The 16,284-nt window shown below is 42.2% G+C and overlaps 2 protein-coding genes across 2 annotated transcripts in view; one reads left to right on the top strand and one right to left on the bottom strand.

Annotated features, from left to right (window-relative positions):
* Positions 1-16,284, bottom strand: part of ANKRD1 (ankyrin repeat domain 1) — a 209,111-nt gene that overhangs the window by 141,553 nt on the left and 51,274 nt on the right. The window lies entirely within an intron of this gene.
* HECTD2 (HECT domain E3 ubiquitin protein ligase 2) overlaps positions 1,908-16,284 on the top strand; it is a 38,279-nt gene continuing 23,902 nt past the window's right edge. The window contains exons 1-4 of the mRNA XM_081189601.1: positions 1,908-3,291; positions 9,733-9,862; positions 13,377-13,515; positions 15,045-15,147. Coding sequence (XP_081045727.1) covers positions 3,043-3,291; positions 9,733-9,862; positions 13,377-13,515; positions 15,045-15,147 — 621 coding nt within the window. The 5' untranslated portion in view covers positions 1,908-3,042. The remainder of the gene's footprint in view (positions 3,292-9,732; positions 9,863-13,376; positions 13,516-15,044; positions 15,148-16,284) is intronic.

The raw sequence follows: 16,284 nt of genomic DNA, 5'->3' as shown, positions 1-16,284 counted from the left end.
TCTGCTAACCACCCGATGAGTGGAGATTACAGTCCTTTGCATTCTCCTTTAAGTGAGCAGGATGGTGCCAGGGAAATGTGAGACCAACATTGCTGCCACCCAAGGCTTGCAAAACCCTTCACATGTTTGCCCCCTCCCCTTTTAAGATTGAAGCACAAGGGATTTGGACAGGTGCGTGACCACACCCTTCTGTCAAATTTGGCACATGAGGCAGACAAGTGGAGCCAAAAAGGTTCTGCATCCCTGCTTTAAACCAACTAATTTATCTGCGCCATGCATAATTTTAGATTTGTAATGCTAGTATTTTATGAGGTTCTTATGATATTGACCTAATTTATCTTAATTTCTGTAATGCTTGATTAAGTTCTATTAAGTAAAGGAAATGTATTTGCTATGTGCCTGGAGACTTGTCCTTGAACACTACATTTACAGTGTGGTGACAGTAAGGGGGACTAACTCTCCCTCTTTAATGTGGCAGTTGTAGAGGGAGCTGAGATGAAAAACTTAAGTGTCTGCTACATAGAAATCAGGCTTAGATTTTCCCCTCAGAGCATATCTGGATTTTGAGCAAGTACTGTGGTAATTTCTCTCCTCCCTCCAACCAGATCAGTTCTTCATCCTAAGAGACATAGATAAATCACCCATGCACCAATTTCACTTATCCAAGGGAATCAGCGTAAATATCAAATCCAAAAGAGCAGTGTCTCTAAAAGCTCACAAAACAATTTTAATCACTCTTCCAACTTTCTTCTTCAGCACTATGTACTTTGGGGGGGGGGGGAACCATCCATACACCCTCATGACCAAGGCAGCCAGTGAGGGAGGGAAGGGATTAAGACACTGTGGACACCAGGGGTCACAATGGCACTATTATGATGGCCCTTGTATTAATTAGAGTAGGAATGGCAGATTTCAAGCCCAGGGGCTGGATGCAGCCCTCAAGGCCTTGGGACTTTCTCCAGGCCATATTCTCTTCTCAGCTGCACCTCACCAGCCCAGCTGGAATATGTCCTTGAACTCTGATAATGCTTCTTGTTTGCCGGGATGGGAGATAGAGCTGCTGTTAGCATGTTTATAAAAACTAAGCTAAAATTCATGTTTATTGCTCTTCCCACTCTGGCCTTGCTAAGCTCTGGTGTTTGGCCTCCAGAAGGTTGCTTAGAATGAAATACAGGCTGAAGAGGGTTCCCCCCCAAAGTTACTGTTGTTGGCATCCATCTGTCTGCATAGACAGTGGAGTGCACCTCTGGGGCTGAAGTCATACTGCCGTGTTAGTTATGGGAGGAGTAGTAACTCTGGTGAGTGACACTTCCTGCTTCTTCTGCGGTAGTTTGTCCACCTTTGGTCCCCACCCCACCCAAGTTTTAAATCATTAAAAAAAAACACGACTCCTGTCCAAGTGATATTCTGTTCTAGAATGACACAATCAGTGCCATTCCATGCATGTTCACAGGAGCATTTGTTTGCCTTACTCCCTAGTAAGCTTATTTAGAACTTAGGAACATTAAGTGCAAATATGTGTAATAGCACCGCAGCACTGTTTTAAAGCCATGAAACTCACCAGATGACATTGGGCCGGTCCATATACCTCAGCCTCAAAGGATTGTTGTGAGGATAAAACTGGGAAAGAACCATACATGCTCCTGGATAAAAATGTAAAAAAATAACAGTAATTTTTTTAAAAAACCCACTGCGTTGGGGACAGAATCTCTGAAGAGAAAAGTAACAGGGACTTTTTACCCTTTTCTGTCACCTATCATTTCTCTCAGTTCCTACAATTTTGGTCCCGCAACTTCTACTCTCTGAAATGTGAAAGGGATGGGGATTTCTTTCACCAAAGTATCATTTACTAATATTTTCCAAAAAGGAAAAAAAAAGCTTACAACACTTTAGACATTTCTATATAACCATAAATAAATCAATTAGGGGAGCTACAGAACAGTCTATTTACGGTTCTTATTCACCATCATAATTAGAGTAACATTAAACAAAAAAAAAGTTTCATGTCCTGGGGGACCATCCGCAACCCTCCTTCGCGCAAAGCTGGGGGGGGGGGGACGGGGACGTCCAGTCGGTAACCCAACCAGCATTTAGAGAATCCCTCTAAGTCTGCGTAGAGCGCGCAGCAGGCAGTTCCCTTAAGCGGGTGAAGGAATGACGGGGGAGTGGGCACTGCAGCTTCCCTTGACGCTACGGAGTTTTCGCAGCCGCGCGGCCAACCCCTCCCTCCCACTCACCCAGCGCGGCGTTTTCCTATATAATAACATGCCGCCCACTAAAACAACATGGCGGCCAAGTTCTCTGGCCCCGGGCTGTAGGCGGCGCAGCGGCTCTGCGGGGTTTTGTGGCGAAGAAGCCCTGACTGGGGGAAATCTCCGCCTGTGCCGCCTCACAACTCCCGTCTGCGGCTCCTCCCTCGCCAACTGAAGGGAAGTGTGTGGGGGGAGAGAAAGAAACCAACGAGCGGGGGTGTCCGCGCCTCAGGCTGCCGCCACGTCTCGCGGGCCCCCGCTCCTTTTTCCTTTTTCTTTTTTGTTTCTTCCGCGCCGGCTCCTCCAACCGCCGCCTCTGCTGATTCCGGGGGCGGCCTAGAGAGGTCGCCGTTGCTCTGAGAGCGGCTGGCACAGGAGCCGAGTGAGGGGGGACCGAGCCGAGAGAGAGAGCCGGCGGCTTGTGGGCGGGAGCGGGGTAGCGGCGGCGGCGCGAAAGGGGGACGAGGGGCGTCGTGTGAAGAAGAAGCGCCGCTTGCAGGCAGCCAGCAAATTCCTCCTGAGGCGGCGATACGGAGGGAAGCTGAGCGGGGGGGGGAGACTGGGGAGAGCCATAGCTTTGAGGCGGGTGAGGAGCGGGGCGTCATCGTCTTCGTCGTGGATGTGCCTCTGAGGTAAAAGAGGTTGCCTGAGGTAAAAATAAAAAAAGCCGGCGAGGAGGAGGGGACAGACGGAGGTGATCAGGACACATGGCGGCAGCGGCAGCAGCAGCAGCCCCGGGGCTGGTTTGACAGAGAGGAGCGCTGCTGCAGCTGCCTGCGAGGGAGAGAGGATGTCGCTGCAGCCTTCGGAAGCCAACTCGGAGCTCCTCTCGCCCGCCGCCGGCGACAAGCGGCTGTTGCTGGGCTGCAGCGCGGAGGAGGGAGAGAGAGCGGGTTCCCCGGCGGAGGCGGCGGGATCAGAGCAGGACGAGAGGGCGGCGGCGCTGGCGGCTGCGGAGGAGGAGGAGGAGGAGGGAGGAGGAGGAGGAGGAGAGAAGAAACTGCCTCCCCAGCTGACGGAGCCCAGGGCAGCTTCTGGGGTATGTATGCATTATATGTTTGCTCCTGGTTCTTCCTAGCGGTCTGCTACAGCAAAACAGCGGCTCCTTAATAAAGGCTGGCAGACTGATTGCGGCAAGGCTAGTAAAGGCTTTCATGGACCACCACCAGCGCCTGAGATGCTCTTTTAAGGGATGCTGGAAAGCTTCTCCCGTCCACAGATGCTTCGCTGCTGAGCTCACCAGGAGATGCTGGGATGAATGGCTCGGCTTCAATTCCCGTGAAAAAGCAGCTTAAGGCCAAATTTTTCCTGGTGATAATGGAAAGCAAAGGGCATGAAATTCACGGGAGGTTTTGTTTCTTTTCCTCCCACCCTCTCAGGTGTACACATAATATACATGTTGACTGGTTTCACTAATGTAACAGCACCCAGTGATTGGCATCAATGGGGTTTGGGGGGGTGGAGGGAGGGGGTTCTTATAAACTTATCCATAGAGAAGTAGCTGGTATTTAACGGTCCTGCCATTTTTGGTTACATTGTCGGAACAATTAGCGTGCTGAATGGGACAGATTGCGTAGGCGTGGTTTCCAGGATTTCTCTGTTCTGGCACGGAATAAGATCCCAACATGTTGTTTTTCGTTTTAAATCAAGGCCGTTATAACATCGATGTATCAACAAATTTTTAGCTTGAATATAGTTTAAATATCTGTAAGTCCAGTGAATAAGTATCAAGGAAGATTTTGTCAAGACTGTTTGGGAAGAAAGGGGACTGCAGGGGATAATTGAGAGAAACTAGTTTGGGGGGACACTTTAAGGGGAGCAAGGATTTTGCTATACATACACATTAAATATAAATACACTGTGAATGAAAGCTTGAGGTCATTAATCAGGTAGCAGGACAAATTAGGGGGAGCACCCAACACCCTTTGAAAGTAACTCCAGGGGGTTGTGTTTTGACCTAGTGTGTATCATTCCAACGGGGCACAATTATGGTATGTACTTGTATTTAGAATGCATTAATGCTTATAGCATTCTCACCATTTAGCCTTAATTTCTCAGCTATAGTTTCTCTCATAGTTTGATAGCTTTGAGAGACTGGAGATTGCTTTTGGAGAATGCAATTATAAAGTAAACAGTTTAGCAGCAAATGAATGCTTAGAATTGCCTAACTAGAAACAAAATCATTGGTCGAATCTTGGGGGGTCACATTTCCATAGACTGATTATACTGCATCACAAACAGTGAATGAGGCACCCCATACTTATTGGGGTAAGAAATACATAATCCACTGGATCTTAAATGCACACCGTTATGTTAACAGCAACAAAGGGGGGGCAAAAGGAAAGGTAAGTAGACACTTTTTAGAGAAGGAGAAGGTTATCTTTCTATTATGCATCACTCATTTGTATTCAAAAAGCTACACGAATCTCCCTCACTTGAATGGTAGAGTGGGAGGGAGTGTTCAGCACCTAGAACTTTTTCAGAATGACTAAAACAAAACTTTTTAGAAGTGCAAAATGGCACATGCATGAAGAAAAGTTGTTAACCAATGATGGGCACTGATATTTTGGCAGCCTCGTTCTGTGGAAGATTTATGATCCCAATAGTATCACTAGCTTATGGAACAACATCCTGTATTTAAAGTGTCAGAATATTGTGGTTTATTGCTGAGAACTTCCTTCCAACAGATGCCCCACAAGGTGGAAAGGCATGTGGATCTTCACAGCAATTGAGTGACAGTGTGTATTTGCCAAATTTAACTGAGCACATTATGGTACTGCAGAAGAGCCTGTTCTAAATATCTTAATAGGCCAAAAGGCTCATTTGAGGAGAATTTGAAAAGCTATATTGCATGTATCCATGGCCCCTGTGCTGCAAGGCAGCAAATCTCATTCTGCTTCCTGCTTTCTGTTCTTCTCCTACTAGTGGAAAGTGCAATTTGCCATCTGGAGAAAAAAGCAGCAGGGGGTGAGAGTCACTCACCAGCCCTTCAGCTAATACTGAGCATCCTTTTTCTTCCTAGCAAATAATTCTAGAACATTCACAGCAAATGTAGACCAGGGTAGAAAATTATAATCAAGCACATTTGTGGGGATGATGACTCAAGTCCTAATTGTGTGAAAGACTTTTGTAAACTCAGATTGAAGCTAAGTGCCTAAAAATTAAGAACATAAGTTGCCTGCTCAGATCAGGCCAGTGGCATTTCTAATCTAGCATCTTGTTCTCACAGTCGCTAATTGAAGGCCAAATTAACTGCACCATCCCAAGAGGCCAATATTGCGGCTAGATTCTTAACATTTGAGGTCAACTGTAACTTTTAAAAGATGTTTTATGCTAATAGTTTTCAGAATGTTTTTACTCTGTTTTTGTTTCATTTTTAAATTCTGGATGTGTTTGCCCTGGGATTACTTCAGGAGGGCAGGAGGGATACAAATTCAATACATAAATAGTACTTGGGATCAGGGCCGTCTTTATCTGAGGGTGCAAGGGGTGCGGGGCACCCGGGTGCTGAATTCTGGGGGGCACCAAGTACCCATTGCTGAAGCCGCCTAAGCTCTTAACTATCTACTTGTTATGAAATAATAAATAATTTTGATCAAGCTAGAAAAACAAAACACATATATACCTAGGTATTACCAAAATTTATACCTGCTGTTTCACTAAAGGACTTTCGACTGTTTGTGCTCATTTACCAAAGACCAGCGGCAGCGCTTGTCATTCACAATGGTGCTGTGCATGCGAAATTAACTCTTACATCAAAATATTATGTTACGTATTGTATTGAGCTGCTCTGCGGCAGCGGGGTCAGTGGCACCGTTGAAACGACTGATGTTTCTCCTAAGTAGGTGCCTAAGCATTACTTATAAATTTAAGTGTGGTGTTGTTGTTGTATACTTAAGTATAAGTGTATTGTAAATAAATGAGCAAATAAAAAAGTTTGTTTCTTTTCCTCCCTTCTTTCGTAAACAGGAGATAAGGCTTAAGCGTGGTGTCTGACATAATAAAAGTTAATTTGGGGGCTAAACTAAATTTGGGGGCACTGGGCACATCTTTGCACCCCGGCGGCTAAAGACAGCACTGCTTGGGATTGTTTCCAGTTGTGTACAATGAAAGTTATGTGCTGAAGCTCAAATAATTAAAAGGCTTACCTATGCATTTAACACTGAAATCTTTGTTGAGTGTCTTGTTTTGTGCGTTACAGATATCTGTAACGTAAGGAAAGGGAGCACATCTATTTTAGAAGAATAACAATTGTACGTCTATATTTATTTATCTGAATGGCTTGGGTGGAGGTAGCAAAAAAAAAGGAAGTACAAAATGTGTTAAATATAACTATGTTACAGAGATGCTTCATTGTATCTAGGGAAAGTAACAGATGGAGAAGAACACAATGATATTTTGGTAACAAACGTCAAGGCTTATAAAACATTTTGAAATGAGAAAAGAAGAAAGAGCTATTGAACTGTAGCCCATTTATCACAAAGGAGTTTTTATTTAGTGTTCTAAATAAGAATTTATGCCTTAATTGTTTAATGTATAGCAACAAGCATTCAAGTTGTAGATCTCTGAATTAATAGACAGGAATGTATTTGACATAATTCTGTGGACGCACAGAAGAACCATAGAATGTGGTTATGAGTAGAAAATCAATTTCTTGAGAATCTGCTTTTTAAAATAAAAGACATGTTTCTAGCCCTTATGGATGCAGATATATGTGGGGAATTGGAGTAGAGCTTCCTGAGAGCCCTGTAACTAAATACAGTGGTACCTTGGTTTACGAACTTAATCCGTTCCAGAAGTCCGTTCTTAAACCAAAGCATTCTTAAACCAAGATGTGCAGTGGAGGACTCAATTTACAAATGGAACACACTCAACAGGAAGCAAAACATGTTCTTATTCCAACGCAAAGTTCACAAACCAAAACACCTACTTTGGGTTTGCAGCGTTCTTAATCCAAGTTGTTCACAAACTAAGCTATTCTTAAACCAAGGTACCACTGTATGCTTAAAATATGTCAGCAATGCCTGCTGAAGTCTTGGGAGCAGTAAAGATGGCTAAATAAGATTTTCAATAGTTTGGATATGGGGATTTGCCTGTTCTAATTGTACTTTGCAAGTACTTTGGCCACAATATCGACATTCTCTCTCATGAGTTCCTTCTTTTGGTGACTGGACCAGATGCACTACTTTTCATCATCTTCCTCTGACCCTGCCTGCCCTCTCCTTTCCCTGATATAACAACTTTAGATACAGCTTTGACCAAGCTGCTTCTAGAACCTGAATAGCTTTCAAAAGAGTATAAAAACATGTATTGTGCATTCTGTAGGTACTCCAGACCCACACACTTCAGCATCCTATATTGTTTTGTTCGGCTCAGAGGCACTGAATTAAGAGAGGACAGGGAAGTGCCATATGGCATGCTCTAAACCATTTTTAGTATGTGGGGTACAATTCTATTTTTGTACTAAAGCAATCCTTTTGTAGTTAGTATATGAGAATCCAGCCTACTAATATTGGCTAAATAGTTCTTAATTTGTTATGAAATCAAATTGATGGGTGCTGCACTGTAGTTTTTGAGAAAAAATAATAATTTATTTTTAATGGTGGGTGACGTTATTGCAGAGGTTGTGCAAGTATTCCCTCTGTCCAATGTATAGGTATTTTTTTCTGTCTAAGAACAGCTATCTTGAGTATATTACATTCTTTTTCTGTCATGCTTTATCACTGTACTAATTATCTGCCCTAATTCTTAAGTAGTTGCATACAGCAAATGGTATGGTTTTATTCTAACCAGATTCCTTGGTGGCAAGGGAAAAGGATATCAAGAATACTGTCAGCACACGATAGGATAAATGATAGTCACTAACATTTTATTTCTAAGTAGATTGTCAGCAGATGGTGGGATGAGTCATTGGCTATTTGATTAGATAGTGACAATATTGTCATAAAAAACTCACATAGCTATTTACTACGTGGAAATACTTCAAAAAAATTCAGCTCTAAAAAAGTTTTCCTTACAAATACATTCCAAGTTGAAATATGAAATATCTGTGATTCAAGCTTTATGCAAAATGTTATATGTTAAAAGCAGGATATTATAAGAATGGTTTGTGTTTATTAAACCATGAAATTTTAAAACTTTTATCTGCTTAACTTTTAATTACTTTTATTTAAAGAATGTTCTTGGGAAATACAACTTCAATACAGAACAAAGCAGTTATGGTTAGAGTATGTCATTCAAAGTACCGTATTTTTTGCACCATAACACTCACTTTTTTCCTCCTAGAAAGTAAGGGGAAATGTCTGTGCGTGTTATGGAGCGAATGCCTGCGGGTGGTGGTGGGGATCTGCTGCAGTCGTGAGCAGAGGATCCATAGTTCCCCTTCCTTCCCTCCTCCATGGTTACAAAGCATGGATCCACATGGATCCTCAGGATTTTTGCATTGGGCTACTCCAAACTCACTGTCAGATCACATGTCTGTGGCCACAGCATGAACCACAAAAATCATATATCCACTATTTCGTTTAGAATATTTTTTTTCTTGTTTTCCTCCTCTAAAAACTATGTGCGTGTTATGGTCTGGTGCGTGTTATACAGCGAAAAATACGGTATATGCTCCCTTTCTAGTTAAAACAAAGCAAAGGGTTAAAGAACTAGTCAGCCAAGTATCCAAGTTTAGAGAGTGGCATGTTGTGTGGAATATGTTTGCAAATGGCATTACTCTGGGCTCATCTAGTTCTCATGGTTCCACCTTTAGCTGTCCTTTAGGAGGAGAGTTCTGGTCCGGGGGTTCTTCCATAGGTGGTCTCTTGCACATCCAGGCTCCAGAGAGTCCTCAATGAGTTTGAGGACTTAAGATTTTCATATCGATTTTAACATCTACCGTAGATTCCGGCGTATAAGGCGACTTTTTAATCCCAGAAAAGAGGTTAAAAAGTCGGGGGTCGCCTTATACGCCGGGTATGGGTGGCACGGAGCGGAGCCTGCCCCCGCCCTCCACTGCTGCGGCAGCGGCTCCGAAGCAGCAGCAGCGGGCGGTGGGCTCTGCGCTGGGCGACTTTCTCCTGGTGCGGAGCTGCCCAGCGTATTAGGTGACTGGGCTTATAAGACAAATCCCCAAATTGCAGATGCTAATTTGGGAGGTCGTCTAATATGCCCAGTCGCCTAATATGCCAGAATCTACGGTACCTTTAGAGAGAAAAGTGTCTGCATATACTTTTTTAGGGTAGAACCCAGATAAAATTTGGTGTACCTAACAACTCCACTTGTTACATTTTTAGTGTATATGCACTAATATAATATGACAGACAAACCAATTTGGAAAGAGAGGTGTATGAATGTAAAAATGTAAACGTGTCAACACTGTGTCAATATTAAAAATGCGTGTTTGACTCTCATAATGTTTGAAGTAGCCCTAAATTCCACTGAAATCAATGGAACTTGTATGTCACAGCATTGAATTGTTTTTTTCTAATTGCAGAGCTTGGAGGCGGGACCAAAAAATGATATTTCACCATTCAGCAGTTTCATTTCAACCATCAGCCAGAAACAAGAAGATACTGGAAGTGGAAGCTCACCTACAGAATTTGTTATTGCAGATATAAAAAACGGTAAGAGAACAACAGTTTCATTATTTAGCCATTTATGACTGCAGGAGCTACTTGGTGCACTGTTGTTAGTAGCTGTTTTGTTTTTTGTTTGTGTTGTGACACTGCCTTGGTGCTTGCTAGTAGAACTGTGTTCGTGCAAAGTACTCTAAAGTCATAATAAATGACACAGCACAATAAGAGCTAACAGTCTAACAAATGCAAGTTAGAACAGATAAATAAGTCAGTAGGGAGTTTTAGGATGAAATAGCTACAATGAGTGTAACATTGACAGTGTGCACTTTGTGCATGTAGTAAGCTTTTCAGTGGCAGTAATCATAGCCTGCTGCCTGCTTAGCTGTTTTTAAATGTCAAGATTTTTTTTCTATTGGCAGTATAGAAGAAGTGGGGTTGTTGAAAGAGCTCGAGTAAAGATAGTTAGGATGCTTTGGAAGGCCTTTTTTTGAAAAAGGGTGTAAGAATACAGTGGTACCTCGGGTTACGTATGCTTCAGGTTACATACGCTTCAGGTTACACACTCCACTAAGCTAGAAATAGTGCTTCAGGTTAAGAACTTTGCTTCAGGATAAGAACAGAAATTGGGCTCCGGCGGCGCGGCAGCAGCAGGAGGCCCCATTAGCTAAAGGTTAAGAACAGTTTCAGGTTAAGGACGGACCTCCGGAACGAATTAAGTACTTAAACCGAGGTACCACTGTAGTCAGGGTTGAGTTGCCATCACAGGCAGACAGCAGCGGTGGAGGAAGCCACATGGGTGCCCATAGGGGCAGGGCACACTGTGGGGCCTCTGGAGTCTGCCTGCCTCCACCCACTCAGCCACCCTACAGCTGGGGGGGGGGAGACAGCGGGCAGACCGTTTGGGCAGTGCAGAGCCGACGCGCCCCCAAGCCACCATGTCTCTCCCAGGAGAGACACATGGCTCGGGCACGCTGCAGGCCCCACGGTGAGTGCTGCCTGGCATTTTGTCACCCCCCCTCAGTGGTGACACCCAGGGTGGTCCACACCCACCGCACCCCCTTCCTCTGCCTCTGGCAGAGAGGACTGTTAAATTTACAATCAGAACAGTATGGGTGAATATGACTGACATTGGGGGCAAGTCTTTTTTTTTTTTTAATCCAACAGGATCTGTACTGCTGGTTAATGTTAAACACTATACATAAGTATTTGCTGTTGCTGGATAGGACAGCTGAAAAAACTGCCACAGGAATTGCAACTGTATCTATGATAACACAGGTTTTATGACAGCTTTGACTATTTGAATATATGCTAGAATATGGTTGGAAGGGTTTGGGTGTAGAGCAAAACTGGAAATTGACCGTTGGAATTCTGATCTAGAATTGTACCATGTCATGTTGTGACATTTGTATCAGTCATTGAAGAAATGGCACTGTTTCATACCCATTCATTTCCAGTTAATGCTCTAATAATCTAGTCTCTCTTCTCATATCAGAAATGCTTTGTTCATCAGATTTTTCATTAACATTCTTGCCTCTCATACATTGGTTAAGTGATTTTTGCATAATGTAACCAAGCAACATTCTCAAAACCATTATTCAGCAGCACAACGCTTTACAAATCTTACCATCGCTTAAACAGTTCCAAGTATTTTTAGAACAGAGTTCAGGAAGGATTTTAATTATTTTTATAATCAATAGTTTTCAGTGTATATAGTATTCTTAAGGTGCTGTTGTAAACTGCACGACTGGTACAGCTATTTAAAGCTTCTTAAAATTTTTACTAATTAATTTAGTATGTTATTGTTTGGTGCTTATTTATAGTTTGTTCAAAGATAATGCTAGAAAGGGTGTTGCTGTATTTAAAATCAGTGACACTGATGTTCAGAAGCATAAGGATCATGAAACATATTATTTTAAGTCACATGAACAAAACCTTTCTTTCCTTTTAAAAATTATATTATCCCACTAAGATTAGTGATTTATTCAAACTTTTCATAAACTCCCATTTAAATTGGTGTAGTAGAAGGTTCAGCTCATCCCTTCCCATCCCATCCCTTCCCATTCAGACAGTCCCTTCCTGTTGGGCTCCTCTAGATCCAAACAAAATTTTATATATATATATATATATATATTTGCTTTCGTAGATTTTCACGGGTACAGGAATGTAGGTTTTGGTGTCTTCGGGTGTCTTCCCGTGTAAGAGTTGGGGTGTCTAGGCGACGTTTCGACGAGGTCTCACTCGTCATCTTCAGGCTGGTGCTTTCGGCTTCTTGTTACTAGAACAGAGCAGGATCTCAAAACAGCCTTTTGCACCAACCAAAAAATAGCCAATATCCTCAGAAACCCAAAAGATAAAATCCAGTTAGAAAACCAAGGGGTCTATGAAATACCCTGCAAAGTCTGCCCAGCCACGTACATTGGACAAACAAACAGACGAATAAATGCACGTATCGCAGAACACAAGAATGCCGTCAAAAAAGAAGAAAAAACTTCCTCTCTTTACCAACACATGAAAGAAACAGGACACGAAATTAATTTTGCAGATTCCAAATTGCTCTTTAACATGGAACATCACCACAAGAGAATAATCATGGAAGCCATCGAGATAGAGAAACACCCTCACAACATGAACAAGCGTGACGACACGTCCCGCCTGCCAGACATCTGGAAATTAGCCCTCCCCACAAAAACCGACACCAGAACCAGAGGCACACAGAACGCCATCTCCAATCAACCACACCAGACCCAAACCCAGACCCTCTCCACAGATAAATTACAGACACCATCCAGTAGCCAAACCATAGTGGCACCTCCGGATGCTGCACCCCCCTGCAATCCCTACACAGATCTGGCTGGCACAGGGCACAAAACCACAGCTCGCCCCTATACACGAAGCCAAGCCAGAGCACAACTAAGTGCAGTACAGCCATCTTCTCAGAAAAACTCTTTACAAGGTCAAGAGGTCAAGACACGAAAGCTTTAGCAACTAATCCACACCTAATGACCCTCCTAAGTGGTACTCAGAATATCACTCAAGTAATCACTCAAGATATCCCTCAAGTAATTAATGAACAAAAGAAGAAAAGGCACATTAACCTAGGAACTTCCTCTCTGCCCAGAACGTTGGAGGCTATACACCACACCCCCTCAACAGTATTTATAGGAACTCAAACACTGAGATCCTGCTCTGTTCTAGTAACAAGAAGCCGAAAGCACCAGCCTGAAGATGACGAGTGAGACCTCGTCGAAACGTCGCCTAGACACCCCAACTCTTACACGGGAAGACACCCGAAGACACCAAAACCTACATATATATATATATATATATATGTATATATATATGTATATGTATATGTATATTTTATGACTTGCACAAATGTATGGGCATGAGGTATCACTGCAACCTAATCCTAGCTATGTTTATGTGGAATTTCAATGGTAGTTCCTTTCAAATATGCAGGTAGGTTCAGGTAGACATAGTGTCTATATTTTAGTTTACTTTTGAATTAATTATTTTTATAGTTGCAGTTTATGATTTTTTAAAACTTTTGCTTCTGAATCAGCAAAAGAGCTTCCATCCCTTGGCCACGATGTTAGGCAAAAACAGCGCACCTCTGTAGATATACTTACAGCAGAAATGAAAGTTTCAGTCCCACCAGAACATCCTCTTCCCATCCAAACAAAAACTCTAATAGACTTCCGGTAAGTAGCATTATTTTGTGTATATGTACTGCTAATAGATTTATTGATATGTTCTTTTTAATTATTCTAATTGAAAATTTAGATGTTGTATCCAGCAACCAAACAAAGCTTCTAATATTTATACTAAACTCCCAAATGGGTCATCTTCTAATGGAAAATACATATTTTTTCATACTCTTAATTTCCTGCAACTATATAACCTGTGAATGCATACCAAGGAATAAATAATTCAGCTCAAAAATTTCCTTTAAATGAATGTATTTGTAGGAGATGCTAGGAGGGAGCAAATATGTTACATGCCTTCCTCCCAGTTCCCAGGGATTCCAGCAGCCACTTTGCTAGAGAATCTTTGGGCCACAGCAGGTGAAGTAGGAAATAATCCCATCTCAGACATGACTGCCAGGGTGGCTGCTGCTGTCTCTCACAGCCTGGTGGCAGATGGAGGTGGTGCTGGGGAGCAAAGACATTACATGCCTTTCTCAAATGTTACAACATTAGGCAGATACCTTGAGCACATTGTGATTGAATGCTTCATTTACTCATGGATTAGCTATGTTTGGTCCCTGCTGTTGATGCTACTTCCTCAACTGTGCTCCCTTTTGTGATCATGTGGCTTGTCCCATCACAATGGATGGCAGGTCTGGCACTCTGCCTCTGCTACTGACCCATTATGACCTTGCCTGGATAGCATGCAACTTAGGGACAGGAGGCCTGGCATGCATTCTCTGCTTCTGTGATCTTGTTTCCTAATGCAGATGGTTCATGAGGTAGCTGGCTGGCTCACTTGCTCAGTGGCTGTCTGCTGTGGCATGCAACCTCTGCTGCTGTCTTGCTAAGGTGACATGGCATGGCACACAGTTGCCATCTTGCTGCTACGCATGGATTATGTTCAGGTTGGAATGGTGTTCAGGAACTGCTGTGTTCCTGAAACGTCTTGTGCCAGGCTGGTGGGTAAAAGAGGAAGAAATGGCAATCTCCTCCCAAGCACTGTGGAGTGAACACTGGAGAAGATGGATCACTGCTTTGAGCATATCAGTTTGTACCTAAAGAACTAGCTCAGGTCTTCCAGTAGTTTAACTTTTACCATTTTTCTTTTTAAAGAGCTGACCTTGTGTTGAATCACAAACTGCTTGTGAAATTTCCTTTACTAATAAAAGCAGCTTGCTATGTGACATAGGGAGCTTTTGTTCTAGCAAAACAAAGCTGCCTTGGAATATGTGGAAGAAGCTGTGCATTTCTTTGGATCTCAGCTCCTTAGTTCCTCATTATTTCATGCCTAGCCCTAATGGTCCAAAGTATGTAAGGTTCTCTGCCTTTAACTGCATTTATGGTTGCTATTTTTACATGAGTGTAATTACACCTATTTGAATGTAATTTGGATTTTTAAAATTTATGAAAAAGAAATTAAATACAACTATGGGATACAACTTAGTATTTATATTTCTGGGTGTCTAAAATGTATTGAAAGCTGTTTGTGTAAAATATTCTGCTAGCTGTATAATTGGTTGCATTTTGTGCTTTCTGTTTAGGGAAGACATAGAAAAAGCTAAATTATCAGGAGACTGGAAAACAGTGTATGATTTTTATTCAAAAACGTTTGATTCTTTTCCAGAAATCAATACTGCGTTTAAGGTAAAAACCACCATTATCACCACAAACACATCTTAATTCGCTTAAACATTAACTAGCAATAATGCAAATATATGTTTTATCTAATATAAATAATTAAAACAAAGCAACCAAAAGTAGAAGCTAGATTAATTAAGGAAAATGGCATGTTTAAAATCTAATTTTGTATACGAAAATAGTAAAACTGGCTTTTTATACTGGTACATGAAACTGATTGTTAGACCATTTTCACAGTGATTAGCAGTGTTATACTGCATTTTTCATCTATGACAAAATTACTGAAACCCTACAAACACCGCAATCCAGGAAGAGTAATATATATGAAAACAGCATGTACACTACACAGTTCGAAAACTGTACCCACACCACTAGATAGTGCTGATACCAATCTTTTGGGGGGCCTACAGGCACAATTAGAATCTGGAATGTGTGTTGTGGAAACACAGCTTGCTCTGGTTGCTTCTCTCTGGGTCACCCCACTCCAGATAAACAACAAAGTTCACACACAAACCCTTTTTGCCTTTGAATGTGATCTGGGCAAAAGTTTAATTCAGCAGAATTAAAACAGTTCCTCTTGAATTTGCATGATTTTACACAGGGTCTCCCAAAAAATCCACCATAAAATTAAAGCTTATATTGATACAGTTAAAAAAAAAAACCCTGCTTCTGTCAAGCACTACAGAAAACTTTAGTGAAGGTGTTGCAGGCACAGATTCTGATGGATTTTTATTTTTTCATTGAATGACCTCAGAAAAAAACCCAAGCAACCAACAAATCACAGAATCCATCTGTAGACACATGTGATCTATGATTTGATGGTGATTTTCAGGGGATCTCATATAAAAATTATGATAATCCATGTATTGGGTCCCTGCTTTTGTGACACAGCAACACTGGAAAGCACCAGATTTGTAATGGTTATGCTTCAATCAATGGTGACATCTGTGATTTGACGGATGTGGGCTTGGGGAAACCCATGAAAAATCAGGCAATTAAAAGTTATCAATTGTATTGGATGTGATATGAGTATGTACCCATGCCTTCTTTCACTCTCACCCCCATAGCTCTCCGATTTTCCCCAGTGTCCCAGATTGCGTCTCTTTTCTTCGTATGCTTTCAGTCACTCTACTTTCTGTTCAA

The sequence above is a fragment of the Podarcis bocagei genome (assembly GCF_964188305.1).
Source record: "Podarcis bocagei genome assembly, chromosome: 4".
NCBI lineage: Eukaryota > Metazoa > Chordata > Lepidosauria > Squamata > Lacertidae > Podarcis > Podarcis bocagei.
The sequence above is the reverse complement of the archived record's forward strand: the minus strand, read 5'-3'. Positions and strand labels throughout refer to the sequence as shown.